General features: G+C 39.0%; 1 protein-coding gene and 1 long non-coding RNA gene across 2 annotated transcripts; one reads left to right on the forward strand and one right to left on the reverse strand.

The window, feature by feature from the left end:
* Positions 1–6,904: 6,904 nt before the first annotated feature.
* On the forward strand, positions 6,905–12,897 carry LOC120740239 (adhesion G-protein coupled receptor G5-like). Its single transcript, XM_040042446.1, has 17 exons — positions 6,905–7,150; positions 7,222–7,308; positions 7,441–7,509; positions 7,605–7,781; positions 7,886–7,921; positions 8,019–8,090; positions 8,228–8,360; positions 8,455–8,611; positions 8,708–8,842; positions 8,939–9,049; positions 9,136–9,190; positions 9,373–9,470; positions 9,544–9,665; positions 9,748–10,013; positions 10,103–10,193; positions 10,279–10,559; positions 10,636–12,897. The coding sequence occupies exons 1-17, from the start codon at positions 7,060–7,062 to the stop codon at positions 10,752–10,754; spliced, it is 2,100 nt and encodes a 699-aa protein (XP_039898380.1). The 5' UTR covers positions 6,905–7,059; the 3' UTR covers positions 10,755–12,897.
* A 3,488-nt stretch (positions 12,898–16,385) lies between these two features.
* Positions 16,386–17,372, reverse strand: LOC120740240. The gene is made up of 2 exons (XR_005697341.1): positions 16,849–17,372; positions 16,386–16,544 (listed from the first exon to the last, which is right to left on the reverse strand). It is a non-coding gene; the product is annotated as an uncharacterized LOC120740240 (long non-coding RNA).
* Positions 17,373–20,180: the final 2,808 nt, after the last annotated feature.

Raw genomic sequence — 20,180 nt, forward strand, 5'->3', positions numbered from 1 at the left:
CTATGCCATGAAGGCAAAGGCTCCATTAAGGGCCATCAAATATTCATCTGCCATACGGCACTGAGCCCTTATTTCTACCCTGCAGTGTGAAAATCCACCAGGAAAACCTGTCCTGAAAACAACAACAATGCTGTGAAGAGAAAGTAAAGGAAAGCCCCTAATTATCTTGGACTTCTCACCAGGCAACACCTATTTATTTATTGATGAACAGTGGCAGAACTAAAGGCAATACTGTAACATACTAACTACCACCGTCATTAAGTGAATGGCTGCCTAATCTTCACAATAAGCTTCAATCATAAAATTGTTCCTGTTCAAAGGGACGTTTGTTTTCTCACCTGGTCCACATTGTGCAGCAATGTCAACTAATGTCCATAAAGCACTCAATGAGCATAACAATGACATCACCAGACTGACCACATGGTTCAATAACTTGAGTTGACTCCAAGCTGTCAATAAAAACTCCATCAATGAATCCAACCAGGCCTATTCAGAGCTGTGACCGGGTTTAAAATGTGTTTAGTGCTGCTGGTGGGGCGCTAATTTGCTTAGGATCCTCGCAGGCTGGCTGTAATTACATTATCAGACCGTTAACAACCACAGAGGAGCTCGAGATGTTTCTCTAAAGGCTCTGTCATCCATCAGTGTGTGGTGACTTGCAGTGGAGTTTATCTAGAGTGCTGTTTGGCTAGGTCTTTCATGTTTTTGAATGGGATTTCCCTTATTAGTTAGACGCTGGCTGTGATACACAAGATGCACAGCCTACCTGAATATTGTTCTTGACCTTGTCAATCTCTTTATGACCACAGTGTAAGGGTCTTCGAAAAGCCTCTTCTTTCAGGACAACAAACCAAGTCACAAAACTCAAATCGTCTCAAACTGGTTTCTTAAACATGAAAATGAGTTAACTGTACTCAAACAGCCTCCAGTAACGAGTTCTCAATCCAACAGCGTACCTTATGGATGTACAGCTGCCAAATCTGCAACAGCTATGTGATAAGGACCAGGATCTCAGAGGAACATTTCCAGCACCTTGTTGAATCTCTGCCATAAATGATTAAGACAGTTTTGAAGGTATGAGAGGGTCCAACACAGTACTTGTTAGGTGAACCCAACAAATATATTGTATTGTAATTATGAGGTTTACATGAAAAACTATCACAAAAACTAACCCTTCTGAAATAAAGGATAATTCGGTTGCACTAGGCAGGTTGCATTTGGTGATGGGCTCTAGACTGTAGGAAGTCATCGGCAGCAAAGGATTTTCATCTGAGTTAATAAAAACAATCATTATATTTAAAATTAGGTGAGTTTATTAGGTGATTCATTCAAATGTAAAATAGAAACAAATTTTTAATGATTGCATCTTTGTCTAAAAACTTGTGGACCTAATTGTATAACATGCTTTCTCTCAAATGTTCACCAGAGGGCAGCATCAGCGCACGTTATAGTTCTTAAGTTCACATTCAGTCCTGGTTGTTAATGTAAGTGGCCTTGAAGGAGAAAATGCAGACAAAAATGTCCATAAAACAAAAAATGCAACACAGTTTTGTTAAAAATTCCCAGTGATACCATGTAGATGTACATCCAATATGATACATCCAATCTGAATATGTCTTGATGCATGCTCAGTAATTCAGGTAAGGAAATGCCAAAAAGTTGATTCTGTTCATCTGGACGTTTTCAGCGTTTTCAATGGGAGAAAAAATTTCATCACTAATCCCAGTGACTTGTTCAGTTTCAGCTCACTGCAGGTTTCCCGGACTTTATAAACAGTACATTTGCATAATGACTGAAGCTAATATCACTGTAAGGTCAGTTTCCTGATCATTAAAAAACCTGCTCTTGATCCTATGGTTCTTGCAAATTACAGGCCTATCTCCAAACTACCTTTTCTTTCCAAAATTCTTGAAAAGGTAGTTTACAACAAAATAATGGCCTTCCTGGAAAAGCAAAATGTTTTAGAGGTTTTCCAATCTGGTTTTAAACCCTTTCATAGCACTGAATCAGCCCTTTTAAAAGTTTTTAATGACATATTTTTAGCGACTGATGCTGGGGACTGTGTTGTTCTTGTGCTTTTAGATTTGACAGCTGCGTTTGATACCGTGGATCATGCCATTTTATTCTCTCGTTTGGAGCACTGGGTGGGCATTAGGGGCACTGCACTGGAGTGGTTTAGGTCCTACTTGACGGGGCGAACTTTTTGTGTCAGCCTTGGTGACTATGCGTCGTCCTCCGCTCCCCTCTTGTGTGGTGTCCCACAGGGCTCAGTTCTAGGCCCCCTCCTCTTCTCTTTATATCTGCTTCCTCTTGGTTCTGTACTGAGAAAGCACGGCATTGCTTTCCACTTTTATGCTGATGACTGTCAGATCTATGTCCCTCTAAAGAAAAAAGGCAGATACCTTACACAGCCATTACTTCAGTGTCTCGATGATATTAAGGCTTGGATGTCTGCTAACTTCTTAAAATTCAGTGATAAAAAGACAGAGGTGATGGTTTTTGGTAGCCCCACTGAGACCCCCAATGTGTATGTAGATTCCCTGGCACAGTATGTTAAGCCAACTGTCACAAACCTGGGGGTCAAAGTGGACTGTGATCTAAAGTTTGATAATCAAATTAAGGCAGTGGTAAAATCTAGCTTCTTTCACCTCAGGCAGCTGGCAAAAATAAAACCAATTCTTTCACGGCAGCACTTTGAGACAGTGATCCATGCCTTTGTTAGCACTCGGCTGGATTACTGTAATGCACTTTATATAGGGGTCAGTGCATTATATATTAGTCACCTACAGAGGGTGCAAAATGCCGCAGCTCGTCTTTTAACTGGCACTCGAAAGTTTGAGCACATTTCCCCTGTTTTAGCTTCACTTCACTGGCTGCCCATTTCTTTTAGGATTCATTTTAAAATTCTTTTATTTACTTTTAAAGCTCTCCATGGCCTCGCCCCATCTTATCTCTCTGAGCTGCTACAGCCTTATACACCCACCCGCTCTCTCAGGTCAGCTGATCAGCTGCTCCTGAAGATACCCAGGACTGGGCGTAAACTTAGAGGAGATCGTGCTTTTGCTGTAGCAGCTCCCAAACTGTGGAATGAGCTTCCTTTAGAGATTAGACAGGCCACTTCTTTACCTGTTTTTAAGTCACTCTTGAAAACCCACCTCTTTACTTTGGCCTTTGACACCACGTGAGATGTTGGTTTTTATATTTATTTTTATTTTATTTTAGTTGTTTTTAGGTGACTCGATGCTGTTTTATCTTGTTTTGTTTTAACATAGGGCTGTTTTAATTTTAATTTTAATTTTATGTCTTATGTGATTTATTTATTTAATTTGCTGTTTAACTTACTTTCTGTACAGCACTTTGTTCCTGTGCTGGGTATTTTAAAGTGCTTTATAAATAAAATTGGATTGGATTGGATTGGATAATATGCAAATTGTCATGACCTTTGATCAATAAACACTGATCAAAGCATTGATCAGTGATAATTAATCAATGACCGTGAGTAACATTCACAGAGTTGGGGAATGGCAGCAGTCACAGATGGTGAAAGATGTACCTTTAGGCCCCCTACTCGATTCAGAGATGGTCGTTCCCTTTTCTCATAAATGGCCTCTCTGACTTCCCGCTCAAACCAGCGTTCCTCCCTGTCCAGGGTGTGTACATCATCATCACTGAACGAGTGTCCACTGGTCTGTAGGTGTAAATAGACTGCGGAGTCCTGGCCTGACGAGTTAGCTCTTCTGTGTTGCGCCATCTGCTTAGCCAGTTGTTTGGTTTCTCCGATGTATTGGTGGCAATCCTCCTGGCACAGTGCTACACTACATTACTGTGTTTGTGTTGGGGAACCCTTGGGGTGGACCAGTTTTTAGGCGCAATGTGTTCTGAGGTTTGAAAGCTAAAGGGGTGCTGTGTTTCGAGAAAATGCATCTCAGCTGTTCTAATCTGGACACATAAGGGATCACTAATGGATTTCGCTTAGGCAGCAGTTGTACTTCTCTCCCGGATCGCGTGTAGCTTTCTTTAGGCACCCTCCCAGCTTTGACAAATGTGCAGCTGGGATGACCACATTTACTCAGGGCCTTCTTGGCATGATGTTCTTCTTCTTCCCTAGCTGCTCTGTCTGTGGGGATGGTGTTCGCTCTGTGTTGTAGCGTCCTGATGACACCTATGGTGAACAGAATCAACTATTCAGATTTGTGCAAATCCTTCAATCTAAGAAGGCTAACGTGTCATTTTTCATATCCTCCCTAGTGAACTTGATGTGTGGTCCACCGCGTTAATCCATCCATTGGTGTTCCCCCGGATAAGCTGGAGGAGGTGGCTGGGGGGAGGGAGGTCTGGGCTTCTCTGTTTAGTCTGCTGCCCCTGCGACCCGGCAGTCCACCGAGTTAATGTGATCAGTGAATTTTGGTGCATCTGAGATTTCATTTTCACCCAGTTTTTATCCACATATCTGGTGTTCCAGCACAGGATAATAGAGCCCTCTTTTCCCCTTCTTCCATGTACAAGTTGCCACATTGGGTGAAACTGGGGAACCCATGGCACACCCATGTTCCTGCCTGTAATACTGACCCTTGTGTGTGAAATGAAGACACAGCTCCAGAGCAAACATACTGCTGATACTGGTCCTGTTGTTGCTTGGATTAGTGAAAAACCTTTCCCCCACTGAAAACGTGACGTCCAGATGAACAGAATCAACTTCTTGGCACTGTGAATATGGTTAATATTGTTTGAGAGAATATCATATCAAGACGTTTGAATCTTGACAGCAGGTTTCCATGTAGCACCCACCAGACGGACTGACTTGGTGGAACTTGTTTACTGACATTTAAATAAAAACAATCAAATGTCAATACACAAGTTGCTACCACAGAAGATTGTTAAATCTATTCAATTATTTGGGGAATCTGTATTGTAATTATAATATTTTTGGATTAGAAAAGTCAGTAGGTAACCTTCTTGATAAACAAGTTTCCAAGCGAGAGAGTCCTACATGAAATATGATAATATATGCCTTCAACGGCATATTTAGCCAGCGGATCTGTTTGGATGATGACTGTAAAGATTTCCACTGTGCTAAAAAAAAAAACACAAGCAAAACATTTTCACATCTGTTTATTTGCCTTCTCTGAGTGGTACAGCTCAGGCTCCTACTGGATGACAGACGGGCAGATTAACTAACATATTTATAGTAGTTTGTTTATTAGAATAATTTATTTTATATATTTATACTGTTAGAGAGATTTTTTGCACATTTGCAGTACAATACAGTATTCAGAAAATACTGTATAAAAACAGTACTTACTAATACCTTTATAGCCATTCATTGGAATTCATGAAAATCTTTTAGATGAGGTTTTCGAAATGTCATGATGTTTTGCACGTCAACACAAATGTACTGCTGTTTGTAAGGTCAGTTACATATTAAGCTTTTCAGTTCGTATCAGAAAGAAATGCAAACCTAACTGGGTAACCTTCATACTTTTTGCTTTCATTGCTTGGCGGGCTGCGAAAGTAATTTGTTTATTTCCCTCACGCAACCTTCAGGACACAAGCGTGGCTTTGTGATAGGGAATAAATAGTCAGGATTTGCATTCTGCATTATGTAAGCCAAAAGGTTGCTTTGAGCTTTTTAGTTATGCCTTAAGGTGTCAAAATTAAAAAAGATTACACAGTTATTGTTATCTATGTTCAGTGCGACTGTAAAGGAAAATGACTGGAACGTTATTAGGTATTTCACATAGCCAAACCTTCTTTTTTTAGCATTTTGCCTCTGTTGGATACCGATAGTGAAGATAGACAGGAAAGCGAGAGAGTGGAAGAAACACAGCAGGGGGCTGCCGCTGCTTTCTGCCCACACGGCACGTGGCCTGTGGCCTGGTCGCCTGGTCACCCTCTAAGCTAAATCGGTGCCCACTTATAGCCCCATCTTTGACACAAACTGCATTTGTGGTCAGAATGGGCATGGATGTCATGGTAATTGTGGGATATTAATGGTTTCTTTGAACTGTTCTTTTTCTAAAGTGGAATGATGGTACAGCATACATGACTTTCTTTAATTTTCTTTTTTTTGCCTGTCCCATTTGGTTCATTAGCCGTCAGAATTGTTGTCTGAACACCAACAAGGATACCCAATGGATTTACTTTGCCAAATGGATCATCACGGCCTTGCCGTATTGGTCCATTTGATCGACCTTTGTTGTTATTATTTATTTTATTTTATTTTCAGATGTTACAGACGGGACAGACATGAGTGAGGGATAGGAAAGGGAGAGAGAAAGAGGAAGGAAAAGAAAAACAGAAGGGGGGAGGGACAGTGAGAAAGGGCACTTAAAAAGAGAAAGAAGAGAAAAATATCTCCTGGATCACCTGTTGAGAGAAAAAGAATAGAAAACAAGCAAAAAAACCAAACAAACATACTAAACACAACACCATCACGTTAATCTAGCTAAGTGTAAACAGCAGTAAATACTAAATATTGAATGTTGTTGTGCAGCACGCAGGACCGACAGCGCACAATGTGCTTTGAAGTAGCAGCCAAGAAAGGTGCAGTTTTTAAATTTATCTGGGCTAGTGTAGATGTAGCCTTGTGGAGGAGTAAAGGTGAGGCTTTTGAACTTAAGAACACTGTAGAAAATACAAAATAAATTCAAACTTGAGCACCCAATTCTTGTTTCGTAGTCATTAAAGATGTATGTATTGACGAAATTATTATAAACCACAAATTACCATGTCAAGCCCATAACATTACAGGAGCATCTGTGTTCACGCCTACAGTGTACATTTTGTTCCAGCCCATGACAATAGGTGCCATTCTGCCAACTGTGGAAACATAAACTTTGAGACGTGGGCCCAGTTTATTTGCAAGTCAAAGCAGGGAAGCAGATATGAAAGGTATATTTGTCAGTAACATGTGATGTCTGTAAGCTGGACGTGAGTTGCTGTGAAATTCGACAATGCAGAACGTATTCTCATTTGGGAAATAGAAGCCGGAACGTACTTTAATTCTCAGGCTGTGATAAGCTAAGATTCATTTGAAGATTCCCTTTTCTCTTTAGGATAATGTTACCAATGGATGTAAATCATCGCCGGACGCTTGCTGCGAAGCTTCTGTTTTATGGGATATTCCTCAGCAACCACATAAGTGAGGGTGGTAAGTTCAACAAAATGTAGCTTAAAAGATTTCTCAATATCAACTCATAGTCAGATTTTTCATGTTGTCAGTTTTCACAGGTCCAAATGGAGACTGCACACCCAAGAATACCCTCTTTATCAGTAATAAAACACTAACTCAACAATATTTTCCATCACGTAAGTTCAAAAATAATGAAGGAAAAAATAACAGTCTTTGAAAGGTTCAAAGAAAACAATAGTAACCTGTGTTTTTAGAAATGATTATTAAATAAATAAGAATACATATAATAAATAATTGTTATATTTTAGAAACTATCTACCGAGAGGTCAACGGACCTAAACTCTGTTTCAACATCCAGCCAAACAATAGCCTTGCAGGTACAGTTATCTAATTTTTGTTTTTTATATGTTGGTGAAAAAAGTTGTCTTGGGTATTTGCTAAAAGTGTTTGATTGTTTCTGTATTTGTCTTAGATTGTTGTAGCGAAGACAATTTCACCTGTAGCCTTAAAGTAAAAGGAGAAGGACCAGACAAATACATCCTAAATGCAACTGAAGAGATTTTATCTAAGCAAGATATTGTGGTGATGGAGAAGCCACAGTATGATTATTCGTGTATGCCATCACAGGTCTACAACAAAAGCAGCCCTGGTAAGCCTCTAAGACATGAGACTTTGCACACAATGGTCATAATTTTCAGTTTATTTGAAAAGGTTTCCAACCAGTGATCTGACGCACTTCTTATTTTGTTGCAGGTTTTCTTTATAACATCAACCGCTGCTTGAATGAAAGTAAATTCACAAACCTTTTCCTCTTAATTTCTACATGAAACAACGTGACAGCAGTGACAGTGCACAAGTTCTAATTTCATACTTTTATGTGTTGAAGGTTCCAAAAGCATTAGAGTGAATGCTGACAGTTGTTTAGATAATGAAACCAATACCAGAGTGGCTTGCAAAGGTATTATGTTGTTTATTTAACAGGATCATTTAAAAAAACAACATTTTAGTAAGTACTGTGATAATAAGAGAGCACGGGGTTGAAAATTTAATTCCTGCTTTTTTCCATGAATGTTTGTATGTGCTTGTGCTATGCAGATGTAACAGAAACACACTATGTTATCTTTGACAATAAAACATGTGTGTTATGTAAGAAACCAGTCTTGAAAAGTCTAGACAAAGAGATTAATTATACCCTGAAGGAAATTCCTACCAGCCCAGACAAAGCAAAGTAAATATCTCAGTTTTCTACAGAACAATAACAGCAAATAAATACACGCTTTTGAAATCTGCTCTAAAACATTAACGGTGTGTCTGTGTTACAGAGATGCCATGAATGTTCTATCATGCTTGTTTAAAAAGCTGGGTAACGCCAGCACAGCAGCAGTGAAAATGGGCAACATTACAGGACTGATTGCCAAACTGCCCCAGGAAAACCAAACCAACATGAACTTTGTCTTCACAAAAAACTCTGGAGTAAATGTAAGGTGTTTGTGCGACACAATTTTATGACCTTCAATTAATAATATTATTTTGTTCTTCTTTTGTTATTTTTTTTTGTTTTACTAATATTCTTAGTCTGTTGAAGAAGAAAACAGCAATTCTTTGACGGGCCCATTTCGTTTAATGAAAATTCCTAAAGAGGCCAGTAAAATGGCGGTGGAGAGAAATGGATCATTTCTTGGGATTCTGCTCTTTCCAGAAATGCATGCGGTAATAGTACAGCTGAACTAATTACTCATGATCTTTATAAAATGTATAAACATATTGACCAAACCTGATCTATTAACAATCTTTTAATCTTAACAGGATGACAGCAGTAAATACTATTTAAACAGTGAGATAGTGGGAATAGAAATGGGGGCAAAAATACAAAACCTTTCACGACCCATCGAGATTCAGTACAGTAATGTGGACAAGGTAAGTGTGATGTCATAACAGAAATAATGATCAATTTAAGTTCAGAGGAAAACTTATTCTGATTTTCATTTTCTATTTTGATAAAGAAAGGAGCGAATGCTTCTTGCATGTCTTGGGATGGAAACAGCACAGATGGAAACGGTAAAAACCCCCAAATAGATCTCTCTCTATATATATATCTTATTTTAATATCTTATTTTAATATGAAAACCACAGGAATTAAAGACCTTCAGTCACATTCAGTCACATTTTGCACACACACTGATTACACTGATAAAGTCTGTCTTTAACAGTTACTTCTTTGTATTACTGCTGTCCAACAGGGAAATCACTCTGGATCACAGATGGCTGTCAAACAGTGGAGACCAATAACAGCATCACCTGCCAGTGCACACATCTAACCTTTTTTGCCATACTCGTGGTAAGACAGCTGTATAGGAAATAAGAAATGATTTTTTTACAGCACATACTGACACATAGCTATTTGAACCTAGTCACCTCCACCTGCAAACATTAGCACTTCTGATGTTAATACTCTGACCTACATCACTTCAATCGGTTGTGGACTGTCGCTGTTTTTCTTGATCGTCGGTCTCTTCATGCACGTTCTCGTCAGGTAAGAGATCCGAGGCAGTTTGGAGTTTGGATTTTTACCTCAGTAAAGTCCTTTTTCTTACGCACACTAATTTGCTCCACAGAAAGGGGAAAGCAAGCGAAGCAACAAAGATTCTGATGAACCTCTTTGTCGCCATGTTGATCCTGAACTTGTCCTTCTTGACCAATGAGAGCATTTCAAATCTGGGTATCAAAGGTGCATGTGTGGCAATAGCAGCAGTTCTGCACTACGGGATGTTGGCCACGTTTACCTGGTTCTTCATGCAGGCTTTACACTTGTACCTCAGTCTACGTCGAATCTGCACTGAAGTGAAACATTACATGCTGAAGATTTGCATCACAGGATGGGGTAAGAGACCTGAGCCAAAAATGATACTTATGCTCTCATATTATGAATAATAATCACAGGAGAATTTATATTCCTAATCTTCTCTTTAGTCATACCGGCTGTGGTGGTGATCGCTCTTCTTGCCTCCCAGAAATATAATTCTATTAATATTAATACAAATGAGGGGAAAGCAGCAACAATGTAAGTCTGTAAATCTGATAATAGATTTCTTAGATAAAACACAAACATCTTCATCAGAGGATCATGTTGTACTCCCAATTTTCAGGTGCTGGATCTCTGATGCTGGTGTCCACCAGGGGGTCAACATTGGTTATTATGCTGTAGTGTTCGTCTTCACTCTGAGTGTATTCATTCTAACTGTAAGGCAGATCGTTCTAATGCCAAAAGCAGGAAAGGCCCAAGACAATAGTTCCATTAAGAGCAACACTTTCACCATTCTGAGCCTGTTCCTCCTTCTTGGCATCACCTGGGCTTTTGCTTTCTTCAGCTACGGACCTTTGCTCATCGCTTCCTACTACATCTTTACCATCCTCAACTCCTTTCAAGGTAAATCTAAACACAGTGAGCTGACTTCATTCTTTATTGGATTAAAAGTCCTTAACCTTCTTCTTTATTTGTATAGGTTTCTTCCTGTTCATCTACTATTATAAATCCAGCAAGATTATTGGAGACGGCAAAATCCACACACAAAGTAGCAGCACAGCTACATCAAACACAGCTGTAACGTCTCCTTATGCATAAGGCTTGCTGTTTTACCATATTTTGACACAAGAGGGCAGCATTTTATTTCATATAGTTCCAGCAGGTTGCTCTGTGTAGAAACAACTTGGTCATTCTTCCCATGTGCTCTCCGCTGAATGGCTTTTCTGACATGATATCACTAATCTGGTTTACCTTCTTTGACACAAATACTCATGTGGACTAGAGCTCGAGTGGTTACCTGGATGTAATTTGAGACCACAGCGCTATGTTTGTTCCTATGCTTTTATATTTTAACAGAAAACATGTCCTGTCCCAACTTTCTGTGTAGCATGCCGACTTCCTTTAAACAAAATTTTTTAGTTATCATTTCATAGTGTGTCAAAAGTTCTTAGGATGGAGCTTGCAGTTTAGCACTCTCTTGCTGAAATATCCAAGCAACTCCTTGAATAAGACTTTGTTTGCATGGGAGAATATGTTGATCTAAAACTTGTATATACCTCTCAGCATTGATGGCGCTTTTCCTTTTACATTACATTTAAAAGCTGCCAATTAAGTAATAATTCCAATGGTCAGAAATGTTACTGAGTATTGATTAGAAGCTGGATGGCCCCTTTCCTCTCAGTGTGGAAGACACAGCATTCATATGATGTGTATGTCAAATATGGGCAAGATACCAATCCCAAGTTGGTTGTAGGAATGTGTATGTTAGTTAGAAAGCAGTTAAAAGCATAGAAAACAGTACTTGCATGATTGGGTGATTGTGGTATTTTGTATAAAGCACTTTGAGTGCTCCAGGACAGTAGAAATGATTTTTAGAGCCAGTGCAGTGTCATGTCTATTTAAATGCAGTGCTCCCTGAGCGCCCAAAGATTACAGTGACACGTTTTTACATTGGTATTTTTAGATTCTCCAAGTCTTTTAATGATATTAGCACATATTAAATATATAATTAGGTAAAGCATGAACCATGAAATAATTCCAAGAAAATTCTTTGAAAATAGAGTTATCAGAATCAGAATACTTTATTAATCCCGAAGGAAATTAGGGTTACAGCAGGCAGCACGCTAATGGCGCATGTGCACTTACAAAGGAACCTTCTGACCAATCACTGAACCTGGCAAATGAATTTTACATATATGTCAATTTGCATGTATGAGTTTTCATTTGTGTCACATTTTCTGCATTTTTTGTAATTGCTGTGTAATAGTTTTGTTATTATTACTTTTTTTTTGGGGGGGGGGGGGGGGGGGGTGTCACACTGATAATGTATCAAAATCTCAAAAATCCAAATATCCCTTATGATACACTATGCATTAAATTTATGGTGAGGAGCATTATTTTGAAATTGTCCCACAATTTGTAGACATTTTTTTTCCACACCGGTGAACCTCTGCTGATGTTTTAAGATACCTTTTTGATACCTACTCATCTTACTGACATGTTGCCAGTTAACCTAATTAGTTCTCCAGCTGTTTTAGTACCACTTGCTTTTCCAGCCTTTCATTTTCCTGCCATTAAATTTAAAATGAAAAATTTGTCATGAAACCATAAAATGTCTCAGTTTAAACATTTACTATATTTTCTGTGTTAATAAATTATTGGTTTTGTAAGTCATTGATTAAGGTTGTATCACAGAGCTCTTAAAGCAGTCATACAGTGGATTTCAGGGTTTAAATGTTAAATAAATTAAATATGAACCTTTTTAAACTGAAGTGCTAGTCAACTTGATAAAAGAGCAGAAGATTGTAAAAGCAAGGCGAAGGGAAGGCTGGTCCCTCATATCCTACACAGTTTCAGGGCTGAACTCACCAGTTAGTCTGCCGCGTGCCTGCAGATAATTACTCTGAGCCTAAATAGACCAGTAGCCACTGTGGTGGAAGCTCAACTGGCAAACAAGAAATGAGCTCAACGCTACTTATAGTGATAAGATCCCTGAGGTTATTCAGACGTTGAAACTATTCTCTAAAATTTAGCATATTTTACTGGCATATATGTGGATAGGATTATCTCCTTTTTTTCACTGCACTACATATTTTTTATTCTGTATATATGTTACTTATTTGTGATTTGCCTGTTTTATTTTAGTAACACTGTGGGACAATGCTGCAATTTTGTTGTACCCTTATACAAAGTACAACTGTGCAATGACAATAAAGAGTTAAATATGTTCAGTGTAATTTGACTCCTTTGCATGTTGTGTATTTTTTTGTCAAGTCATTCATTAGTATTTATTTATAAAATAGTTTTTTTTGAAATAAAAAAGATTGCTATAAGGTCTAATTTGTTCAATGACTTTTTGCTATGTTAATATAGTTTTCATCTAGAAAGCTCTAGAAAGTTATTATTGTAATAATTTTTTATATTTTCTTAGGACACAATATAATTGTCATACATATAAGCAAAGTGTTCTGGGAAAGAAAAATGTGTATAAACAATAAAGTCTTAAAAGAAAAGTTTATGTTGCTCCTCTTTTCGTGTTTCCAGTGTGAAATGATTTTATAAAACAACTGAACATAACACTGAGCTTCTGGAACAGCCTTTCTAAAGCCCTGACCTCAACACTATTGGACATATGTGAATTACAGTGGTGGGAAAAAGTGTTTGCCCCCTTCCTAAGTATTTTTTTTTAATGTTTGTCACACTCAAATGTTTTAGTTTATCAAACAAATTTAAATATTACACAAAGACAACACAAGTAAACACAAAATGCAACTTCTAAATGAAGGTGTTTATTATTAAGGGGGGGGAAAAATCCAGACCTACATTTCCCTGCGTGAAAAAATGATTGCCCCTAAACCTAAATGTTTGGGCCACTCTTGGCAGCAACAACTGCAATCAAGCAATTGTTGTTGTGATAGGTTGGAAGACTACTGTTATAGAATAGAATAGAATAGAATAGAATTCAACTTTATTGTCATTGCACATGCACAGGTACAGGGCAACGAAATGCAGTTTGCATCCATCCAGAAGTGCTTTAGTGATATAGATATATTACAATATATATTATCAATAATATAGATATGTGAGTATATTACAGAAATGGGTCTATTATGGTATGTTATAATGTACACGGTATGAAGTATCTTATGAATATTCTATAACTATAAGTATGTACAGGCTGTAGTGAGTACAAGCTATGTACAGGCTATGAACAGGATATAAATATGAAAAACTATACAGAATATGAAATAAATAACTTTACAGAAATCTGAGATATACAGTTATACAGAAATGGGAACTATGCAAGTTGTAAACAGTTGTAGGGTTAAAATATACCCCCTAGGCAGTACTAAAAGACTCCATGCAGCTGTCATTCATGGGTTGATTCCATACTAAAAGAGTTGACAATAAAAAAAAAGGTTCTCAACTGATAATAAAAAGGTATATAGTTAATACTAATTCATATTAGTTGACATAAGCATAAAAACAATGCAAATAAAATGCAACAATGCAAGTCCAAAGCTAGGAAGATTATGATGGACCTCTCCCATCCCAACAATGGACTCTTCTCACTGTTGAGGTCTGGGAAGCGCTTCCGCTCCCTTAAGGCCAAAACAGAGAGAATGAGGAGGAGCTTCTTCCCCCAGGCTATTCGGGCCCTGAACCAGGTGTAGGACTGGACTCTCCCACACACGTCACTATAAGACTGGACTCTCACACACGTCACCACACGCACCACCACACATTTCCTATAATCCTATAATTCCTATAATTTATAATCCTTATCTTTATAATCTCTTCTGCTATTTGCACATTCTTTACTGTAAATTCCTAAGTTAATTTGTAAATTTTTGTAGTAAACTGTAAATTGTAAATATTGTAAAACTTTCTTCTGTCATTTAATGGTCGGGCATTGTACAGCTACAAGCATTTCACCCCCATGTCATACTGTGTATGGTTGTGTGTGTGTGACAAATAAAATTTGAATTTGAAATACAGTAAGAAAATGGTTAAAAAGTTATTATTTTTTATGTTGCATTAATGGTTGTCATTTTATTCAAGAGAACTGCGATCTGTACATTTCCTTTTCTAGGATCGATTGGTAGTGTCTCCATTAATAATAATGGATTGGATTTATATAGCGCTTTTCAAGGCACCCAAAGGGCTTTACAATTCCACTATTCATTCACTCTCACATTCACACACTGGTGGAGGCAGCTACAGTTGTAGCCACAGCTGCCCTGGGGCAGACTGACAGAAGTGAGGCTGCCATATCGCGCCATCGGCCCCTCTGGCCAACACCAGTAGGCGGCAGGGTAAAGTGTCTTGCCCAGGGACCTTCCGGTTACAGATGCGCTTCCCAACCCCATTCTCCATTAGGGGTCTTTCACACTCTTGTGATTCTTTTTCTCCTGTTTCAGGGGTGAAACGTTTGGAGGCATCGTTGGGATGCGCTGCTTAGATGTCCGGTGTCCACAATCTGTACATCGTAGTCCAAGCCAGCCAAATCCCCCCACTACAACCCAGGCAGACTGCAGTGAGGAAAGTTGCTGTCGATGCGAACTGGTAGCTGTGATTCAGCGTAGGTTTCCTGAGGCCAACCAGAGATCATCAGGGGCTGCAAAAAAACCCACTCAGCTCAGCATCACCTGTGTCACGGCTGCAACGGCAGACGTGTGGAGGTGAGGTAAGGACCCAAACGCAGGCACTGACTTTGAGGAGAATGAGCTTTATTCACAGGGAGGGTAGGAGCGGAGATGGAATACACAGACACTAAGGAAACTCTAAACTGGGAAAAAACTAACAAAACAGACCTGAAAGCTGAAGACACAGAGGGAGAAACCCTAAGACAGAAGTGGGACCAGGGCAGGCACAGAACAGAAACCTAACAAATGGCAAATCTTAACGAAAGATATAACCAGAATAAACAAGAACATAAAATATTATAAGGAAACACAAAACACTGAGTCATCAGACTCAGGACCATGACAACCTGTATGTAACACTTCTGGAGTCGTTACAGTATACTAGGACCAGTTAGGTTCGACTACTAGAGCAGTAATGAGCGTAGCATGTAATAAAGACCACAGACCAGTAAATACGTTTAAATTGCCGGCTTATTATTTTGTGAAGACAGAGAATAGACAGTTATAGACACATTACATAAAACATTCAACATCACACATTTAAGGAAAACAAAATATTTTCTTTCCCCTTCTTAGTTCAGTATGTTCTGTTAGTTCATCCTATTTATCTCAAAACCTTTTATTTGGCTTTAGAAGGATGTTATTTTCAACCTAGGTTATTGTTTTATTTATTTCAAGTTCTAAGTTCAAGTTTATCCTTTGATCTATTTGAGTTAACACTGTGTTATTTTAAATCAAGTTCAGTTCTTTAGGCCCAAGATTTAATTTAATCTTGGTCTAGGTTCACCTTTAAATTTCAACCAGTTCTTATTTTGTTTTAACCCAACAAAATTATTTACATTTCCATTAACACCATTACAGCATTAAAATGTAAGGTTGACCAAAATAAATTACAAAAATAAATAAATAAATGTAAAACTGAAAACCATTCAGCAAAAGGCTGAATAAATGCCTTAAACAAATAAACAAAAGAAAGTTGTCTCTGTGTCCTTTAACTATTAATCCTGGAATTACTCCGAATGATTATCCAGTGCTTTGAAAGTCCGCTGTTCTTTTGCAGAGGTGTATGGATTAATCCTACCAGTTTTTTCAGCGAAAGAGCTCAACGTCCAGCAGGGGGCGTTTTCCTTTTTCCTGCTCGGTACAGTTCAATGGGTCCGTGGGTGGCTCGCCATCTTGTTTCTCGCTCAGCGGATCAAACTCCGATTCTAGCTCGGCATTTCCCGATCCAAACCTTAATGGCCTACCATAACAACAAAATAAAGTGCATAAACATTCGAAAATAGCACACGGGTAGCCCTTAAATAACAGTAAAAGTCCGTTTTTTCCAGCTTATTTAGCTGTAAATGAGGTGACGCCAATATGGCGCGCTGAAACACCGTCAAAGGCCTTTGAACTACAGCCTGTGTGTCAGTTAAGCACGAATCCACCGTTTTTAACATAAAACAACATAAATCTGCTACCTTGGCTCTCCATTTGCATGAAATGAGCAATATAATACAACAAAACATTTCTTGCATGAAATAAAATACAATTTCTGAACTCACCAAGTCCCGTTCAGTTATGTTCACAACGTCACCAAGGCAAGGACAGGTCGGAAAAACAAAAATACATTCTCCAGGGCACAAAAATGGCTTTATGTAGATTTCTGGCTTGTTTTTACTATTTTTTCACTCATTTAAGCAGCAGCTCTGCAAGGACTGTCTGCATTTCTCTCTCTCCAGCATCAAAAAGAAGGAACAACCCGATTGGGTGTGGGTAATCACAGGAGTCACGCTGCAGCGTGCCCTTTCACAATACGAGTCTCAACACATATTTTAGCCATTTTACCTGAATTAACATAAAACACCATGAATTAGCAAGTTTTGTACCCTTTTAACATGTTTTTAAACACAAATGAAATCCTATACCATGAATTATATCATTGCTGATGTTTTTAATGAATTTTCTAACCATTATGATCTATTTATTGACTATTTATCACCTGTAATATATTTCTTATGACTGTTTTTACTAACAGGCTTTTATTTATTGATAGCTATGTTAACCAGGGTTACATGTACATGCAAAATTCCTCCTGACTACTGCCACAATGTCTTCAGTGGAAGAGCTATGAGAAGTTGTGCATGAAATGCACACTCTGTCCAAAGATTAAGTAGTGCCAATCTGCAAGTTCCTTGGCATTGCAGACAAAATAGATGTTAGCTGGCCCATATCTTGGTCAAAATCGCGGCCACCCAGTGGGAGCAGGCGGCAGAGGTGGCGCCAGGGGGGCCGCGTGAGATGAAGATGGTAGTTGTTTTGGTTAGTGCGAACAAACTACATCCAATATTACAGTTGGTCTAATGTCCGTCACTGGTCACCAGGTCTCTCAATTTCCATTGTTCTTCTTCAAGACGTTATCCATATAGCAGAGCCATGAGATCTTATCCATATTGCGTTAAAAAAACACAGTGTGAGTACTCACAGCCCTGCCCATCGTCTATCATGTCGGCCAGCCTTGTGGGATTTTGAACAGCTGTAGCCGCTTCTTGTTCTTCAATAAGCCAGGTCCGAGCCGGCTCCAATCAGCCAGAACTCTGTTACTGTAGTTAAGAATTAGTAGATGTCGTTCAATGTCCTCCATTGAGAGTGTTGCCAGACACACGACGCAACTGACCATCGAGTATCCGGCAGCAAACGTCTCCGAAGGACAGTCGGGCTCTCCCAAGCCCAGGAGGGTGTCAATTCGGTTAAGGGACCAGTTGATCAAATCCATAATTGTTTTTTATGTTTTTAGAGCACAAGTCTGGGAGACTCTCTTAGGGTTAGAGAATAAGCGAGACTATACAAAGGACATGAGAACCCAAGCAGGAAAGATAAGGGAGAAGGAGAAAGTGCGACCGCCTCAAGAGCAAAGTTAATGACATCAGATGTAGCTGATATTATGTACACATCTAAACTCACCCTGACCACAACAAATGGGACGAACATGCCATATCTTGGGTGAGTTGAGACAACCTTCCAACTTGTTCACAGGACTGAACACACTGAGAAAATGACCTTTCCCATGTTGGTAATGAGAGGTTTTCAGCTGACATGCCGTATTACAGGATAAAATGTTATTGTATACTTTGCTAAAAAGACTGACCAAGCTAAACTGTACAGCACAGTGAGAAAAGCATTTCCTAGCCTCAAAAGGCATAAGATGAAAGCTTTTATACAGGCTGTTAGTGCGGATACAGTTGATGAGTACAAAGTGATGACAAAGAAAGACTATATTACTGTACCTAAACAAAGCCAGATACAGGTTGAGGGTTGTATAGCAGCAGGACATTTAAACAAGACATGATCATGATATTTGAACCAGACTTAAACCCTCAGTGGCCAGACAATCTTGATTTTTTTCACACTTTGGTTAAATTTAAGAATGGTACTTTACCAGTCATAACACTAGGTGTCTCTAACCCCGCTGACCATGAAATTGTCATTTCAGGCCATACAGTAGTTGGCTCAGTTCAGACTATTACAGCTTTTTTACCTGCCCAGGTGTTTGAAAAAGCCACATCTGTAGCTACTGTTAACTAAACGAGCACACAAGCCCAGTGTAGCTCTAGTGAAGAGTGGGACCCACATGTAGATCTTAGCCACCTGGGTGAAGAGCAGAGAGTATTAGCAAAACAGATGCTCAGAGAGGAAGTCTTTCTCTAAGACAGACAATCATATAGGCTGTAATGAAAAACTGAAAATGACTATTTCACTCAAAGACAATGAACCAGTTAAACGTACATACCTGTCCGTGCCACGGCCACTCTACCACGAGATGAAAAGTTACCTGCATGATTTAATAGCACAAGGTTGGGTCAGAAAGTCAGACTCGTCATACTCCCCACCAGTCGTTTGTGTTAGAAAAAAAGATGGTACTTTAAGACTGTGCAAAGATTATAGAGACCTGAATAAAAAACACATCCTGATTGCCAGCCCATCCCACGGGTCCAGGATGTTATGGACAGTTTGGGTGGAAACTCCTGGTTTTCACTCTTAGACCAGGGGAAAGCGTATCACCAGGGGTTTATGTCAGAAGAAAGTCGTCCACTCACTGTTTTCGTGATCCCCTGAGGATTATATGAGTGGATTAGCGTCCCCTTTGGACTGCAGCATTTCAGCGCTGTATGGAAGAGTGCCTGGTTGGACTGCCCTGACAAAATCTGCATCCCCTATCTGGACGACACATTGGTTTACAACAAAACATTCAAAGATCACTTGTAGGACGTGAGAAAAGTGCTCCAGAGATTAAGAGACTTTGCTATAAAACTTAAGCCAAGTAGGTGTGACATATTTAAGCCTGAGGCGTGCAACTTAGGCAGAATAGTGTCTGCAGAGGGCAGTAGAGCTGATCCTGCAGACTTTGAAGCAGTCAAAGCACTCAAAGATATAAAACCACAGAATGTTGGTCAGCTCAGAAAAATGTTAGGCTTTCTCTCCTACTAGAGACAATACATAAAAGTTGTTTGTATGAACTGTTAAAAGCTGACAAATCACAGAGAACTCAGGCACCACAAGAGGGCCAAAGGCAAGACCAAAGAAAGCCAGTCAAGTTGAGCCCTCCTCAAAACAAATTGTGTGGACCAGTGTTGGGCAAGTTACTTTGAAAAAGTAATTAATTATAGTTACTTCTTCAAAAAAGTAACTGAGTTACTAACTGAGTTACAATATTCTAAAAGTAATTAATTACTTGAAAAGTAACTTCTTCTTTTTTTTTTCCCTTTTTGCCTGTCCCGTTTGGCTCTTTTGCCATCAGAATTGTTGTCTAAAGGCAAAGAAAGATGCCCAACGGATTTACTTTACCAAATTGACCATCCCAGCCTTGCCATAATGGTCCATTTGATTCATCTTTTAT

Source organism: Simochromis diagramma, unplaced genomic scaffold (assembly GCF_900408965.1).
Source record: "Simochromis diagramma unplaced genomic scaffold, fSimDia1.1 OVJJ01000304.1, whole genome shotgun sequence".
In the NCBI taxonomy this organism is placed as follows: domain Eukaryota; kingdom Metazoa; phylum Chordata; class Actinopteri; order Cichliformes; family Cichlidae; genus Simochromis; species Simochromis diagramma.

Coding starts and splice junctions, on each gene's coding strand:
- LOC120740239 (XM_040042446.1), top strand. CDS start 7,060: ATGTTACCAATGGATGTAAATCATCGCCGGACGCTTGCTGCGAAGCTT. Junction 9,050..9,135: donor AGTACAGTAATGTGGACAAG/GTAAGTGTGATG, acceptor ATTTTGATAAAG/AAAGGAGCGAATGCTTCTTG. Junction 10,014..10,102: donor GATTTGCATCACAGGATGGG/GTAAGAGACCTG, acceptor TCTTCTCTTTAG/TCATACCGGCTGTGGTGGTG.